General features: G+C 50.7%; 1 protein-coding gene across 2 annotated transcripts in view; it reads right to left on the reverse strand.

Annotated features, from left to right (window-relative positions):
* The window catches only part of UBR4 (ubiquitin protein ligase E3 component n-recognin 4), a 132,156-nt gene that overhangs the window by 33,820 nt on the left and 81,221 nt on the right, over positions 1–17,115 (reverse strand). For both annotated transcript variants that reach the window (XM_061148034.1, XM_061148033.1), the window contains exons 65-81: positions 16,577–16,726; positions 15,198–15,425; positions 14,428–14,506; positions 13,684–13,929; positions 12,376–12,544; positions 11,714–11,858; positions 11,018–11,103; positions 10,360–10,447; positions 9,934–10,127; positions 8,130–8,369; positions 7,601–7,739; positions 6,906–7,031; positions 6,666–6,794; positions 5,480–5,823; positions 1,345–1,435; positions 909–993; positions 626–753 (exon numbers count right to left, since the gene is read on the reverse strand). In XM_061148034.1, the coding sequence (XP_061004017.1) occupies positions 626–753; positions 909–993; positions 1,345–1,435; positions 5,480–5,823; positions 6,666–6,794; positions 6,906–7,031; positions 7,601–7,739; positions 8,130–8,369; positions 9,934–10,127; positions 10,360–10,447; positions 11,018–11,103; positions 11,714–11,858; positions 12,376–12,544; positions 13,684–13,929; positions 14,428–14,506; positions 15,198–15,425; positions 16,577–16,726 (2,667 nt within the window). The remainder of the gene's footprint in view (positions 1–625; positions 754–908; positions 994–1,344; positions 1,436–5,479; positions 5,824–6,665; positions 6,795–6,905; positions 7,032–7,600; positions 7,740–8,129; positions 8,370–9,933; positions 10,128–10,359; positions 10,448–11,017; positions 11,104–11,713; positions 11,859–12,375; positions 12,545–13,683; positions 13,930–14,427; positions 14,507–15,197; positions 15,426–16,576; positions 16,727–17,115) is intronic.

The raw sequence follows: 17,115 nt of genomic DNA on the forward strand, positions 1-17,115 counted from the left end.
ACGACTTACTGAGTGACTGTTATAAAGTGAGATACCATGCTATGCACTGGACCAAAAAAACATCTTAGTAAAACAGTCCCTGGATTGGAGGAGTGCATGGCCAGCCTGGCAGAGAACTGGATCACTAAAGCAGCATCTGACAAAGGGGAGACGGGCAGGCCAGGCAGAGGAGACACCGCACTGCCACACACAACATTCACAAGGACAGTGAAGGCCAGGGGCCTCCCAGGGGCTCAGTGGTGAAAACTCACCTGCCCACACAAGAGCCAGGGGTTGATCCCTGCCCAAGTCACAGCGCAAGGGAAGGGAAGGGCTTCCAGCACTGGGCAAAGGCAGAGGGGTTACAGAGGAATGCCACACCCCCCGGGAGCTGCGAGCCGTCGGAGGGGACTGGAGGAAGGGGCAGTCCTTCACGGCGAACCACTGTCCCAGGCCTTTTCCTGCTTGGTTACTCTTGAGCTCCCTCTGAGAAACTTCCCCTCTCAGAAACCCCAATCCATCTCCGCTGAACTGCCTCCAAGGAAGCACTGGTGCTCCAGGGAAGGCGAGTTTGGGTGAGCAAAGGCCTTCAGAGCAGGGTGTGCTGGCTGGAGCCCACCCCCCGCCACCCTCACAGCCCCGTAACCTTGTTCTTCTTGCTGGTGGGAGCAGGTGGCTTAATCAGCTTCTGCAAGATCCGCAGGCACATGAGGGTGATGTTCTCAACCACCACGGGGGTCTTGATGTTCACGGCCATGAGGAAAAGGCTGAGTGCTGGGCAAGGAAGGCAGGGCAGAGACACAGTCACAGACGTGCCTCGCCAGCCGCCGTGCGGACACCTGAGGGCAGCTCCCCTGGCCTCACGTGCCCCGCGGCGAGCTGCGCTCCTCTCGCCAGCCAGCTGCCAACCAGACATCCCCCAAACTCACCACAGCGCAAGCGGAGCTCCCAGCAGCTGTCCTCCTTGGAGATGGAGTCTGTCAACAACAGCATTTCGTACTGAAGGCTACTTGCCTGAGGGCCAAGAGGAAGAGACATGAGCAGAAGGGGGTCTGCAGGGTCAGTCCAGGACAAGGGCTCACGTCCACACTCTGACCCAGAGACTCAGAACTAACCCGTGCAGTCAGGCGGACCGTCAGAGAGACAGAAGGAGACGGAGACCCTCAGCATGGCCCGCTGCCTGTTTCTGCTCTCTGAGCCTGACGCTGACTCAGAAAAGTCTTCCTGAGATGTGAGCCCTGCCGATGTGCCCCCTCCACCCACCTCGCCTGCCCTGGTCATCACAACGAGGCGCCGTTGGGGGGAAGCCACAGGAACGAAGGAGAAGGGTGAGGGGGGCAGTCAGGGGGACGGCGGCCTGCTCACCAGATCAGGGTTGGCCCAGTGGCCCTTCAGAGCTGTGGAGACTTTGCCAATAATCAGATCATTCATTTGCTGGGTGGCCTCTGGATTGTCTCTAGGGAGGCAGAGAAGAGAGTTCTGTTACTCCACTGGGTGCGTCCCCCTCCCCACATGACAGAGTCCAGGTAAAAGAAATCAACGTCTAGGGCTACCGGCCTTCCTGGGGGCAAGACAACTCAAGAGTCCCACAAAACCCTGCTGTGAAGGATTCTTTAATACCTGCAAATCAATCAGTGTAATACACCACATTAACAAATTCAAAGATAAAAACCATATGATTATCTCAATAGATGCAGAAAAAGCCTTTGACAAAATTCAACATCCATTTATGATTAAAACTCTCCAGAAAGCAGGAATAGAAGGAACATACCTCAACATAATAAAAGCTATATATGACAAACCCACAGCAAGCATTACCCTCAATGGTGAAAAATTGAAAGCATTTCCCCTGAAATCAGGAACAAGACAAGGGTGCCCACTCTCACCACTACTATTCAACATAGTTTTGGAAGTTTTGGCCACAGCAATCAGAGCAGAAAAAGAAGTAAAAGGAATCCAGACAGGAAAAGAAGAAGTGAAACTCTGTTTGCAGATGACATGATTCTCTACATAGAAAACCCTAAAGACTCTACCAGAAAATTACTAGAGCTAATCAATGAATACAGTAATGTTGCAGGATATAAAATTAACACACAGAAATCCCTTGCATTCCTATATACTAACAATGAAAAAACAGAAAGAGAAATTAGGGAAACAATACCATTCACCATTGCAACAAAAAGAATAAAATACTTAAGAGTATATCTACCTAAAGAAACAAAAGACCTATACATAGAAAACTGTAAAACACTGGTGAAAGAAATCAAAGAGGACACAAATAGATGGAGAAATTTACCGTGTTCATGGATTGGAAGAATCAATATTGTCAAAATGGCTATACTACCCAAAGCAATCTATAGATTCAACGCAATCCCTATCAAGCTACCAACGGTATTGTTCACAGAACTAGAACAAATAATTTCACAGTTTGTATGGAAATACAAAAAACCTCGAAGAGCCAAAGTAATCTTGAGAAAGAAGAATGGAACTGGAGGAATCAACCTGCCTGACTTCAGACTATACTACAGAGCCACAGTCATCAAGACAGTATGGTACTGGCACAAAGACAGAAATATAGATCAATGGAACAGAATAAAGCCCAGAGATAAATCCACGAACCTATGGACACCTTATCTTCGACAAAGGAGGCAAGAATATACAATGGAAAAAAGACAACCTCTTTAATAAGTGGTGCTGGGAAAACTGGTCAACCACTTGTAAAAGAATGAAACTACAACACTTTCTAACACCATATACAAAAATAAACTCAAAATGGATTAAAGATCTAAATGTAAGACCAGAAACTATAAAACTCCTAGAGGAGAACATAGGCAAAACACTCTCCGACATAAATCACAGAAGGATCCTTTTTGACCCACCTCCCAGAATACTGGAAATAAAAGCAAAAAATAAACAAACGGAACTTAATGAAACTTAAAAGCTTTTGCACAACAAAGGAAACTATAAGCAAGGTGAAAAGACAGCCCTCAGATTGGGAGAAAATAATAGCAAACGAAGCAACAGACAAAGGATTAATCTCAAAAATATACAAGCAACTCCTGCAGCTCAATTCCAGAAAAATAAATGACCCAATCAAAAAATGGGCCAAAGAACTAAACAGACATTTCTCCAAAGAAGACATACAGATGGCTAACAAACACATGAAAAGATGCTCAACATCACTCTTTATCAGAGAACCACAAATCAAAACCACAATGAGGTACCATTACACACCAGTCAGGATGGCTGCTATCCAAAAGTCTACAAGCAATAAATGCTGGAGAGGGTGTGGAGAAAAGGGAACCCTCTTACACTGTTGGTGGGAATGCAAACTAGTACAGCCGCTATGGAGAACAGTGTGGAGAATCCTTAAAAAACTGCAAATAGAACTGCCATATGACCCAGCAATACCACTTCTGGGCATACACACCGAGGAAACCAGATCTGAAAGACACACGTGCACCCCAATGTTCATCGCAGCACTGTTTATAATAGTCAGGACATGGAAGCAACCTAGATGCCCATCAGCAGACGAATGGATAAGGAAGCTGTGGTACATATACACCATGGAATATTACTCAGCTGTTAAAAAGAATTCATTTGAATCAGTTCTAATGAGATGGATGAAACTGGAGCCCATTATACAGAGTGAAGTAAGCCAGAAAGATAAAGACCAATACAGTATACTAACGCATATATATGGAATTTAGAAAGATGGTAATGATAACCCTATATGCAAAACAGAAAAAGAGACACAGATGTACAGACACAGATGTACAGACTTTTGGACTCTGCGGGAGAAGGCAAGGGTGGGATGTATTTAGAGAGAACAGCGTTGAAACATGTATATTATCAAGGGCGAAACAGATCACCAGCCCAGGTTGGATGCAAGAGACAAGTGCTCGGGCCTGGTGCACTGGGAAGACCCAGAGGGATCGGGTGGAGAGGGAGGTGGGGGGCGGGGGATCGGGATGGGGAACACATGTAAATCCAAGGCTGATTCATGTCAGTGTATGGCAAAAACCACTACAATATTGTAAAGTAATTAGCCTCCAACTAATAAAAATAAATGGAAAAAAAAAAAAAAACTGCTGCTGTGTGACGAGGGTCCAGCCGCCTTCCTGGGGAGGCGAGGCTGACGGAGGAAAGACCGCATGCGGGGTTTCTCCATGCCCAGGCTGCCCGGCGCCCAGATCCCACCTGGTATGTCAGTCTGCAGAACCCAGGTGTCCACTCTCGGTCTCCTTCCTCAGCTTCTCCAACCGCCCCCACTTCATTTCCCACAAGGCATCCACATTTCCCATGTACGTCCCTTTGTAATAATGCACACACTGGTAACTTAAAAACCATGAATTGTGTCAAATCACACTCAGGCTTCCCAACACGTCCTGAATGAAATTCAAGTCCTCACAGTGTCCTACAAGACCCTGCGGGACCTGGCCCTGGTCTCACTAAACCCTCTGCTTTGTTCCCCACGGCGTCCGTCACTCCACCCTCACAGGCTTCCTCGTGGCCCCGGCTTCACACGCCTGGCACACCCTACCTCTCACCCCACCACTTGCTATTAACATCGGTGGGCAGGCCATGCCTTCCATACATGCACGCCTCACTCCCTGACCACCTCAGCGGTCGCCCCTGCCCACCCTGCCCTCTGCAGCGACCCTGCCTGCAATCAAATCTGCCATCCCAGCTGCATTGCTCTTCACGTCTGACCTCCTGACACTGCATTGGGCCCTCATCCGTTCACTGCCCTTCTCCCCGCTAGAGCGGAGGCCACATTCATCCGTTCACTGCCCTTCTCCCCTCTAGAGCGGAGGTCACATGAGGGCAGGGATGCCGCTTCATCTCCCACTGCATCCTCAGAGTCCAGGACAAAGCCTAGCATTTAGCCAATGCTCAGTCAGTACTTGTTAAATGAGTGAATACATGATAGAGCAAGTCACATTTAGCAACCCGCTCACATGTTCTGGAACCTACGGCCCACACTCGGTACAGAACGCAAAACCCAGCTGTGGGCACTGTATCAGCGTGGACTAAGGACCCCACAAGTACGAGCTGCTACTCATGTGGATTATGTCATTCCATCCTCACAAGCCGTTACAGCACTAGCTACTACCATTATTTCTCAGATGAGGAAACTTATGCTCAGAGAACATTAAGAAATGTGTCCACGGCACGTGGTCAGGATCAGATACCGTGTCCTTCTGAGCCAGATCTAAGCTCCGAAGCCCTAGGCCCCACTGCTCCAGCTGTCTTCTGGGTGAGTCCTGAGTCCAAGTGCCCGGTTGCTCCCTTCTCCCAACACTGGAACTCAAAAACCGCTTCCTCAGGAAACCCCACTGGAACCAACCAAGAACAAGCCAAACACACTGCCTATCGATACGCGGGAACCTGGGCTTCACGAGCTCCTCCGTCCGTTCAGCTGCACCCTGGGCAGTCCCCTGCACCCTCCAGCGCTCCCAGGACCGCCGCCACCCCCCGCCCTGGCGCAGGCTCTGACCGAGTCAGGAGGCACATGAGCTGGCGGACTTCCTCCCGCATGGCTGCGGAGCCGCGGCGGAGGTTGTAGTCAAAGAGCTCCCGGATGAGGCCCTGGGAGACGAGGATGTGGCGCAGGGCGGGGTTGGTGGCCAGCGCCCGGAGCAGCGTGATGCAGTGCTCCGTGACGGCAGAGGCGCAGCCGTAGCACTTGGTGGAGGACGTGTGGCCGCAGCCCAGCACGGACAAGGCGCGGTACTGGCTGGCCGTGAAGGTGGGCTGCACCGCAGTCCGGGAGGACTTGGTGGCCGCTTCCCTCTGCTGCAGGTCGTATTCCAACAACTCTTTTCGGGAAGCGAAAACTTTCTGAGGGAAAAAAAAAAGACAAAGGAGAAAAAAAATATCGGCAATTAAAATAAAGAGGAAGAAAAAGGAAGCTAATTGGAAATCAGCTTTGGTTTGAAAAACGCTACCGGTATTATCTAATTTAACCCTCTCAATGACCTTAGCCTAGTAGCTCAGTTGGTAAAGAATGTGCCTGCAATGCAGGAGACCTGAGTTTGATCGCTGGGTTGGGAAGACCCCTGGAGAAGGCAACGGCAACCCACTCCATTACTCTTGCCTGGAGAATTCCATGGACAGAGGAGCCTGGCAGGCTACAGTCTTATGGGATCACAAAGTGTTGGACACAACTTACAACTAACTTTTTTTTAATGACCTTAGCAGTTAAGATACTTTATCCCCATTTTACAGAGGAGGAAACAGCTTAGAGAGGCTGGCTTGACCAAGGTAAGGGGCAGTTAGAACTCAGCCTCTGATCACAGGCATATGTCCTTAAAACCCACATAACACTATCTTTAAAGAATAAAGTTAGGGAAATAGGCACATGGAGTGAAGATGGCCTACCAGCCACTCTGGGGACAAGGACCCTGGTTGCTCTTGTCTGCAGCCAGTCTTCCGCCCCATGGAGATGAGGTCTGTAATACACCACCCACCAATGTGACCGATCAAGAAAAACAGATCTGTAACAATCTCCATGACTCTCGGTGTGCTGGTATGAACTCAGCTTTCTACCGAGCACCCGAAACTGCGCTAGGTGAGCAGCTGTGTGGCTGGCACTTAACCGCGGCGGGAGAGCAAAGAACTGCTTTGAAAACAATGTTGATAACGCACAACAAAACGCACTCAGCAGCCGCTCCCGCCTCTACCTGGATGATTTTGGAGAGTTCATCAAAAGAGCTCTTGCAGTCTCCACAGTACTCCTGCGCCAGCTGCAGGATGTACCGGTTCACGCTGGCCGAAGTGGAGCTGATACCCCCAGAGGTTCCCGAGTCGTCCTGCAACCCAGAGGGACGCAGTCAGCCTTCCACCGGGAGATGGCCTCACCCGGGGCCAGTCTCTGCTTCTGACCCAGAACCCTCATCCAACGCCCCAGTCACCCGGATTACCTGCGGCTTCTCAGGAGCTGCCTCGTTCACTTTGCAGAGCAGGTTCTCCAGCTGTGGCCGATGTCCCATCAGCTGGTGATACACTCGGTCGGCTTTGTCTAGAAGCGTGTTGATGTTGGACACCGCCTAGACAGGAAGAGATGGGGAGTGCACGAAGACTTGTCAACACTGAAGATTTCCCCTCAGTGATCCGGTCAAGTACTATGTTTCATGTGGTATTTCTACTCATCGCAATAATCCTGTAAAGTGGGTATGCAATGTATACGATATACATACAAATAAACAATGCTGAGGGCAGTGACTTACGCCAGGCCACAGTGTTAGAAGCACAGGGGGAACTGGAACGTCCATCCTGCTGACTCTGAAGCTAGACATCACTCTGCTCTGCCAGGCTGCTGCTGCTGCTGCTGCTGCTGACTATTCTGACAGTCCCCCCTCTGCCCTGTCCTTCCATCTCCAGTCCCACCACGTCACTTGCCCCTGAGATACTCGACTTCCATTACCAACCCATCTCCAAAATTCTACCCAAAACACATGTTCCAATCCATCTTATTTGTTGCCACTCAAAAGCTGAGACCTGAAAACACGCTGAGCCGAGAAGACTTGGGCGAGAAGGAAAAGCATGCTGCCCACACCAGCTGGGCCCCAAGCTCCAATCAGAGCCCGGCCTGGGCCTGGCATGGGCGCGGCCTCACCTTCTTACGGTCTTCCTCGTTCTCAATGGGGTCCACTGCGCAGCAGGGCTTGGCGTAGAGCATGAAGTCGAAGCGAGCGTATTTACAGAAGCCACAGGCATTGCACAGGAAGGGGTCCTTTTCGTCATAGTTGATGGATCTGAAACACCAGAGCATGGGTCAGGGGGCAGCAGAGGGGAGAGGGGAGAGGGGTCAGGGGGCAGCAGAGGGCGGAGGGGAGAGGGAACGCATGCGCCACATCTGCAGACGCTGGGAACCCCGCAGGGCTCTCGGAGGGGCAGCAGCAAACGGGCAAGGACGACTCAGACAACCAGGCAACCACAGAAGGGACCCGGAACTAAGCTCAGGAACCCCACCCCATCCACCTCCCCACAACTCTCCCCCGCCCTCTCCTGTATCTGTGAACCCCACGCTCTCGACGGCCATAATCCTCCACTGTGAGGGCCCCACACGGCAGAACTGCCCACGCCGACGCTCTTCCTGGGAAACACAAGGCATGCAGCTGACCTGCGAGACACCGCTCGCGCACCTGCACTTGTGACACTGGTAGACGTTCTCCCCACAGTTGCCGCAGACCCCGGGGTTGGCGGGGACCGAAGCACTGCAGCGCGGGCACTGCAGCGTCTCCGTGGAGGCCTGGTAGTTCTCGTAGAAGTCCGCGAACTCGATCATCAGGTTGGAGGCCACGATGGGCAGGGGCAGGTCGACCTTCACCTCCGTCTGCCCAGGGGTCAGCTGAACCTTCTTGGCCTTGTGCCAGCGCGCCGGCCTAGGAGAAATGGCATCGGACAGATGAGTAGAGGGCCTGAGAGCCTCTCACAAGACCCGCAGCAACGACAGTCTGATGAGACGGACAGGAGACCGTCCTGATGTGTTCTCCCAAGACAGTGAGATGGTTATTGTAATGAAAGGGACTCTGACAAATAAAAGCAACTTAATTTCAGAGATACATTTCCACTATTCTTTCTCTCTTGAAAAAAAGGGTAGAACATACAGGCGCTTTAAAACATCACATATGATAATTTCTGAGATTCCAGAAAAACAAGGGAATGTACATCAAAGGAAGACGTTACTCTGAAAGCATGCCACACTGGAGCCTGGACTCCCAAGAGGCTCCATGATGATGACTGCCGTGAGTCCCTCTCATGGCGACTACCTTGGAAGGATAAAGCTCAGGTTGCTTCAGAGAGGCAGAGGGATACACCAGGATCCAGACCAAGTGCCAAGAAGAGTCAGAAAGAGTAAAGGCATGTGATAATTTAGAGGTAATTATATAATTAGAGTTACTGTTTACTGAAATTTTACTGTGTCAGGCTCTGTTCTCAGCATTTCACATATGCTAACACATTTAATCCTTAAAAGAACACCCTGAAAGTAGTACAGATAAGGAAAGTGAGTCTACATAAATTCTCCGAGGGATGTAAACCACAGTCTCATCCCAGAGTGTGAGGGCTTTACCAGCAGCTGAGCTAACTCTGCAAAACAGAAACCAAATTTCCCTCCTCCAGAGGGGCTGGGTCACCCCAGTAAGCAGCTTCTACCTGCAGGTCACCAGTGTTGACCCTGCTTCTCAAAGGACAAAACCTGCTCTAAGAGCAGAGCCCCTGGTGGCCCTCTGGTCATGCGGACACGGTAGCTGTTCTCTGCCTTTGGAGTAACACTGATGCTTCCATCCTGAGCACCGAGCAGCCCTCACTGCAAGTCCTGGCATCCCAGTAGCCTCTACCCACATTCTCTGCCCAAGAGCAACGCCTGAGTCTTCAACAAGTGGTCTGTCTCAGTAAAAGTCGACACCGACCCATGCTAGTGTGTTCTTTGGCCCATACACACCAGGCCTCATTTCAGACGTCAGGACAGATAAGCTAGAAAGATCCAGCATCAGCATGTGTAGACAAAAGGCACCACGTAGAAATGGAAGGACTTTACATACTAGAGAAGCTCCTTGAGAACTGCTGCCTGCTCCGTGAACAAGAGAAGAGTGTCTCAATCTAACAAACAACTACTTCCCGTACAGAAGCATCTGTATGAAAACAGAACTGCTCTGTTAGCATGGGTATCAGAAGCCTGGAGGCCCCATCACTCAAGTGCCCTTCAGGCTGCTGAAGAAGAGCTTAGACTTCGAGGGCTCCACGAGACACAATTTCAAAATAACCTTCGTCAGCACCCTTAAGAACTGGCACTGCACTTGTGTCCCCCAGCCACGACCAGAGCCGCAAGAGGACATGCCAGGCCTCCAGGAATGTGCCGCCTGGCCTGACCCCGGCCATCACAGCAAGCACCCGGCGCTGAGCCTGGCAGGCCCGCTGCCCCCTCCAGGACTGAGACGCCCGTACTTGTTTTTCAGCTCCACGATGGCCTGCACGGTCCGGTTGTTGTAGTAGAGGTTGATAGTGCGCACCATCTTGGTCCGTTTCAGGTCCCCGATTTTCACGGTCACTTTGCTGATGGTGTGGCTGCCAATGAGCTTCACAACCTGCTGGGTGGTGGTGTACCGCGTGTCCACTTTAATGGAAGACAGCTTGATGTACTAAATATGAAGGCACACAGAACACTGTGTTAGTGCAAGGTTAACAGCTCATCCGGTCCTCTTCACAACTCTTCGGTGTAACCCGCTCTTTGTCCATGGATGAAATTTTGATTTAAGGTAGGTGGTCAGGTAAGAATTCACACCACTCTGACCCACCATTGGGAGAGGGACACCCAAGCAGTAACATCAATCTCTAGAAGCCAGGACTACCCACGCGAGAGCTGTCACTTACACAGAACGGCACTTCTGGGTTATTGCACACCAGGCAGGGATCGCTCTCCAGGTAACAGCCATCGAACTCCACCAGGCCAGACAAGGTGCTACGGGGGAAAGCAGCCTCAGCATTAAAGGTTCATCTTAGAAAGCATGGAGCTTCACAAAGAGGTCAGAAGAAAATCACAGCTCACTATTCCCCAAGGCAAGCCCCACCCCAGTGAGAACAGAAGGAAATGTGGACATCCCTATTTCTGATTTGTTCTGAGGTCAGGGGAACCCTAAATGTTACATTAAAATCTGACTCAAGAGTCACAACTAAATTTACTAAAAGTCATTAAATTGTACACTTGAAAAGGGTACATATTAAAAATAAAAAAAGAAAAGAAAAGGGTACATATTGTTGTGTGTAAATCATGCCTCAATAAAGTCTGGAGGGGGGAAAAAAAGAAGAGTAGCTAACAAACCAGGGAAATAATAAAAGATTTTCATCAACACTGTCTTCCAAAGTTTTTTTTTTTTTCTTTTAAATGCAGATATTTCCTGTAAACTTGTCTTATGTGATTCAGACTTAGACCATTGAAACCACAGACCTTCTTAACAAGCCAATCAGCGTGGAAACAGCAACTGCCCTGTTGACTGAGCCTCAAATAGAAAGAAAGCAGAACAGAACTCACTTATAAATGTTGGAGTTGGGATGGTTGGTAAGAATATGGTTTTGAGTTCGAAGAATCTCCACAGCCTTCTGTGAATATTCTTTCAACTGAAAACAGAAGTCAATAGAGGACCAGAGTTAAAGCCCAAGGGAAAGTCTCACTAGAAAAGACTTTTCTCCTCTGCTTTCCAGCTGCTACGCTACTGCCCTCGAAGTACCAGCCCTTGTTCAGAATCATGCAAAGCTGAGCCTAATTCCTAATCGTTTAAAGGATTCCATCTTCTTTAGAAGTTTCCACAGTTTTAGTAGCAGCCATATTTTTTCAGCTTGTGGAGGAAGAGAAATGTTATTATTATGGAGAAGCTATGAAATGAGTATCTCCTTGCAGAAATACTTTTGGATGTGTGACCAGGACAGCCAGGAAAACCAGAGGACCACACTTCTCTCCCCAAGCAACTTCACTGAGATGCCTTTTCTTCCTCACTTTACCTATGTCTACTGGCTAAGCCAAATTCAGATTGTGGTTTTTTGCTAGTGTGTACCATCTAGGTGACATCTAGTGTGACATCTAGGTGACTCCCACACCATATTGGGAGTGCTCAATATACATTTAAGAGATTTCATCCAAATACCCCCTTGTAGGTTAGTCCTAATGTTCTTAATTCAAGAGAAAAAAAAGTTACATGTGCCAAGTTAGCCCTTTAGACTCATCTATTACCTTCTTCTCTGTCTGTGGGGTTTTCAAGGAGAAATATCCCAGTAGGTCCACAAACTGGGCAGCCTTACGACCATAAGCTGGGAGTTCTGGCCAGATGGACCACATCAGGTCTAGCAGCAGCTCCTGTTGAGATTTGCTAGAGTTTCTGGAGATAAATGACAGTTCATCTTATCAGTAGCAAAAAACCCTAGGGGCTCCTTTATTTTAATCAATAAGGCCCAAGTACTGTTTTGGCGATCTACCTCTTTCCCCACAACTATGGGTTAAGTCTGAATGGCGCTATTGCTCTTTAGAGAATCAACCCTAACAGATTCAGCACAATCCTTTCCTGTCTTCAGAAGGTGGTTTATTCCCATCTTCCAACATTACTCAAGGGCAGAAACTGGGTTTTGTTAGCCTAGAGAGTCAAGTTTGGTCATTTAACAGACTTCTAAACATAGTCTTCTTGGTGGAAAACAGATCACCTCTTGTTTCTGACATCAGTTTAATAGCTAAGAAGCAGACAACTCAATGAAGAAACCTGCAATAGTCAAGAGGATTCAGACTGGTGTGAATACTGATACTGCACCCTTGGGTATGTACCGTAAAGACATGACAGAATTTTGCCACCCACTCTGGTCCCAGCCCCACACAGCCTGCTAAAGCCAAGCCCCAGGCCCTACCTATAGATGTGCAGTGTCAGGCAGTGGGCCTGCCAGCGCACCGAGGAAGAGTTGGACTCCAAGAGGAAGCAACGCAGAAACTGGACCAAGGTCTCCTTGTCCGCAAATTTGTTCAGCTGGTTCACCAAAGCTGTGCACAGCTGGTCCTCTTGACTGCCTGAGCTCTCACCTGCAAGATGAGAGCAGGATTGAGGGCTGAAGACAGGAAGAAGTGGTCTAGGGCCCTCAAGTGGAGTGAGAGGAGATGCTGTCAGTGTCTTAAAGTTTTCACCAAAATGGTTATAATTTGAAAACAACTTCGGATCTGCTGGAGAAGGGACAGGCTCCCCACTCCAGCGTTCTTGGGCTTCCCTGGCGGCTCAGCTGGTTAAGAATCCCCCTGCAATGCGGGAGACCCGAGTTTGATCTCTGGGTTGGGAAGATCCCCTGGAGAAGGGAAAGGCGACTCACTCCAGTATCCTGGCTGGAGAATTCCATGGACTATACAGTCCATGGGGTTGCAAAGAGTTGGACATGACTGAGTGACTTTCACTTTTCAGTTGTTTACTGGGTCAGGAAGATCCCCTGGAGAAGGGAATGGCAACCCACTCCAGTATTCTTGCCTGGAAAATCCCACGGACAGAGGAGCCTGGCGGGCTACAGTCCATGGGGTCGCAAGAGTCAGACATGGCTTAGCGACTAAACCACCACCACCAGGGGACAAACAGCCCCAAATAAAATAATGCAACCAATAAAAGCAGAGGATAAAGTGCCTATACAAGCCTGGCACTGAACAAAGACAGTCACACTGGAGGAGGTCTGCTACCTAATACAGTCAACATTACTACAGACCTGCACAGAGGTATCTGAATAATTCACAGGGGAAGGTGAACCATCTCCACACCTGTCTCAGGCCTCCAAGGATCATGAAAAGCAGGGACACAGCAAAGCTCTCACCTTTCTGATGGCAAGGAGTCAGCTAAAAGTGACTACAGCATCCATCTATAAAGCACCTAGCAGCTCACAAGGCACGTTTCTTAACTCACATCGCTTCATTTAATGCTAACAGTCTCTCCACCCCGGGCTAGTAAAAACATTCGGTGCACCTCTGGCTTTCCCCATTACAGACACTTGGTATGGGAAGTCACACTCTTTACGGTGTCACCTTGAACATAATTGAAAACGAGACCAAGAGCAGGCCCTGGGGGGCACTTGGGTTTTAGGTCTCTACAAACGAGGGTGAAAACTCTTTCAGAGGAAGGGAACCAATGGTGTGCTCCCAGAGAGATGAGAACACATCACCCTCATCACCAAGGAGGTGGTCCTTACCCTCTTTCTCCTTCTCCTTCTCCTCCTTCTTGCTCTTCTTCGTGGACGACTTGGGCTGTGCCGTGGCCTGTCCAGAGCTGGCGGCCGCAGGGGCAGAGGCCGAGGAGGCGCTGGAGGAGCCGGCCGAGGCCGCCAGCGCAGCGAGCACCTTGCTGCCGCACAGGGCGCAGGACAGCAGCTGCAGCAGCACGGGGGCCACGCCCTCGTCCACCAGGAAGCTGACTTGCAGGAGGAAGTACAGGACGGCTGCAGGCGGAGGAGACGGGGGCTCAGCTCCGTGCGACTCGCGGGCACGGGGGCGGCTGCTCCCGACGCCAGGCTGCCCCCCTCCTCCCAGCTTCCTGCCCAAGGGCTGCAGTGGGGGTCACCCAGAAGGGTTCACCACTGTGGACACCCCTGGGGGGGTCCCGCAGCAACGATACGGAGTCTGGTTCCCAGCCCCCACCTCTCTGACAGCGGCGATGCGCCTCATCAGCGGACCACCACAGGTACCTCCAGCAGACACTGCTGACCTTCCAGCAGACACCTACCCTGTGCCCCCACAGCACCCCACATTCTCTCTACGGACCCTTCTCAGTCTTGGAAGCCTTGTCTTCTCTGCTGGGCAGAGTGCTGTCTGTCCAGCTTGCTCATGACTCTATTTCTAACGCCCAGTTTAACGCTTGGCCTACAGGGGGCCTCGATGAATACTTCTTGAAGGAATGAATGCAATGAAGAGCAACCAAATGGAGAGGCATTGCTTACAGTCATCCTTGATGCAGAACTTCTGCCAGTTGATGGTGCGCTGGGCAGCAATCTCGGCACAGGCCTTCAGGTGCTCCATCTGCAACAGAAACCACGTAGAAGCAATGACCCACACCTGCGGCCTTCAGGGTCCTCTCCCCGGCTTTGGGTTACAGACCCCCGTCCTCTGGGCACGGCTGACGAGCACCCTAGTAAACCTGGCACCGGGGCCCACACACTCCGGCCCTCACTAAGCCTCCTTCGTTCAATGCCCCCACACAAAGGCCCTTCATTTTCAGGGGTCCTTCAACCCCTGAAATAATGCAGCAGTAAAGGTAGGCTAGGACCAGAGACACTACAATCCAGTTTATTTTTTTCTTACTAAGAGCACTATAGCAAGAGCACTGAACTAGGAGTCTTTAACGCTGAAGATGCTCTTTCTAGATTTTCCTATACCATCATTCAATTTATACCCCAAAGTCAAACAACTGATTTTAGGTGGTAATGCATCATTTCTGAAGTATTCTGGGACAAAAAGGAGAGATGCACAAACCACGGGTTGATCCTGCCCACAATGTGAGCAAACGACACAGGTAAGAAGCCCACGTCAACCCTCCTCGTGACAGAGGAACCACCGCCCAGTGACGGCGGGGGAGTGCAGAGCCTGAGGCCAGCTACGTGTCAGTCGGGGTGGGAAGCCCTGTGTGCACGGCTCTGTCCTATGGCCACCTGGCTAAGACTCATCACACGCCCCCTCCCTACCCCCCACCCCCGGCACGGTGTGGCCGTACCAGGCTGATGAGCGTGTCATACTGCAGGGCGGAGCCGGAGCTGGCCGTGACCACGCTTGCCCGGAGGAAGATGCCCTGCTCCTCCAGCAGCTTCTTGATCCCTCGCACGTGGGAGTCCAGCGTGTGCAGATCACGCAGCTGGCGGTACTTCTCCTTCGACCCGCAGATGAAGAGCAGAAGTTTGCGGACTTGCCGGCGCACAAACGGAGTCTGCTGGATCATCAGGTACTTGAGGGGAGAAACGACAAGAGTCAGGGACTCGGGGGCTGTATCCATACTGGCCACAGCACCCTGGACTCCAAAAAAAAAAACCACAAACCAAGCTACTTCCTCACAGTTGAGCTAGCTTCTATATTCCTTACAAGGACCAGGAGAAAGAAAAACATTAAAAAGGGAAAAATAGCAATATTCCTGCTATTCCTTGTGGGAGTACTGAGGAATCTACAAGGAAGCTGGTCTCCACTCCAGTCCGCCCAGAGTGAAACTGTAAGGAAAAAACATTCAGAATCTCTCTTTCAGGTAAAACAGGTGGGGAAGAAGTTGGGTGGTTGTACCTCTACAATTTGAACTGGTCATTTGGGGTTTGCTAACACTCTTCTCCTTGAGTTAAGCCCAGTCACGCTCTGTGGGCTGTGCAGCCGTGCTCTCCAGGCCCCAAGCCCAGCCTGCTCTGCGGTGTCCCGCCCAGAGCCAGGCTGACTGTGCGGCTTCTCTGCAGCGGCTCCCTCTGGGGCCCTGCCGGCGGGAGCACTGGACCAGGACACCAGAAGGCAGGAGGAGAGAAGGCACTTGCACCTTCCCGTCTACCCGCTGTCCCAGCAGCAGCCCTGCAGCCCCCAGCATCTCAGCAGTCAAGGACAAACCAAGCCCAGGGGGTCCTGTTGCTTGGCTTCTTTCAGAACTTCCAGAATTAGCCACCTCACATCCCTTCAGAGCTCCTGGGGTCCCACAGCAGCCTCCCGTCAGATCCACCGGGCTGTCCTCTTCACCGGCAGGGCTGCCAGCAGCTGCTTCTCACAGTTACTGCCGCTGTGTTACCCCAGTGTTCCCTTGTTATCTTCTTGGCTCTTCAATGGCTGTTTAACCAACTCTCTACATTTAAAACCTCTCAGTTCACTTAACTAGTATACTTTCTGTTTTCCAGACAGAGTCCAAGCTATTAAACACAGACACCGTCACCATGTGTGGGGGACATTAGAGAAACGGAATCAGACGCTAAAGAGGACAGCCCGCTCTGACACACAGCTTCCACGGTGTCACCATACGGTATACTCGGGAGGAGCAAGACCTAAGTGGTGGGAGGGGCTCTGCTGGGGTGCAAGGGGGCCACAGCGGCAGTCACGGTCCATGTCCTCTCCTCGACTGGGACCCTCGCTTACCTCTGAGAGAAAGTAAAACCATGAATGATCAAAGACAGGCGGTGGGATTCGCGAGTTGGTGTCGGCGATCTTTTTGATTTGGTACGGCAGTCTCAGCACCATCTCCGTCAGAAGCTGAGTATAGGCCTCAAACACATCAGCAGCATGGCCCTGGAGAAGAACACGCGTGAAAGAGCCGTGACTGAGAATTCTCCGTGACCACGGCTAGGAACAAGGCTGGTCTCCTGCTCAGCAGGAACACGTTATGTTGGAGATGGTAAACGGCATCCTCCAAAGCTGCAGCGGACACTGACTGACCGTTTAGTTCACAAACCCAGGAAGACCCTAGGCTCTGGGGGTAATTTCATCACATACAGAACATATGGTAGCGATAGATCTCACCACTCTCAAAAGTTCTAGCATTTCACTCTGGTTTCTGACACTGGATTGATTTTACTCTGCTTACACAAAAATTAGAGCTAGAACAGGAAACAAACTGAAGAAAGCATAAGGGAAAAGGACGTCTGACGTTCTATGGGAGATGTACTCCGTTCCCGAGA

Source organism: Dama dama, chromosome 8 (genome assembly GCF_033118175.1).
Source record: "Dama dama isolate Ldn47 chromosome 8, ASM3311817v1, whole genome shotgun sequence".
Taxonomy (NCBI): Eukaryota; Metazoa; Chordata; class Mammalia; order Artiodactyla; family Cervidae; genus Dama; species Dama dama.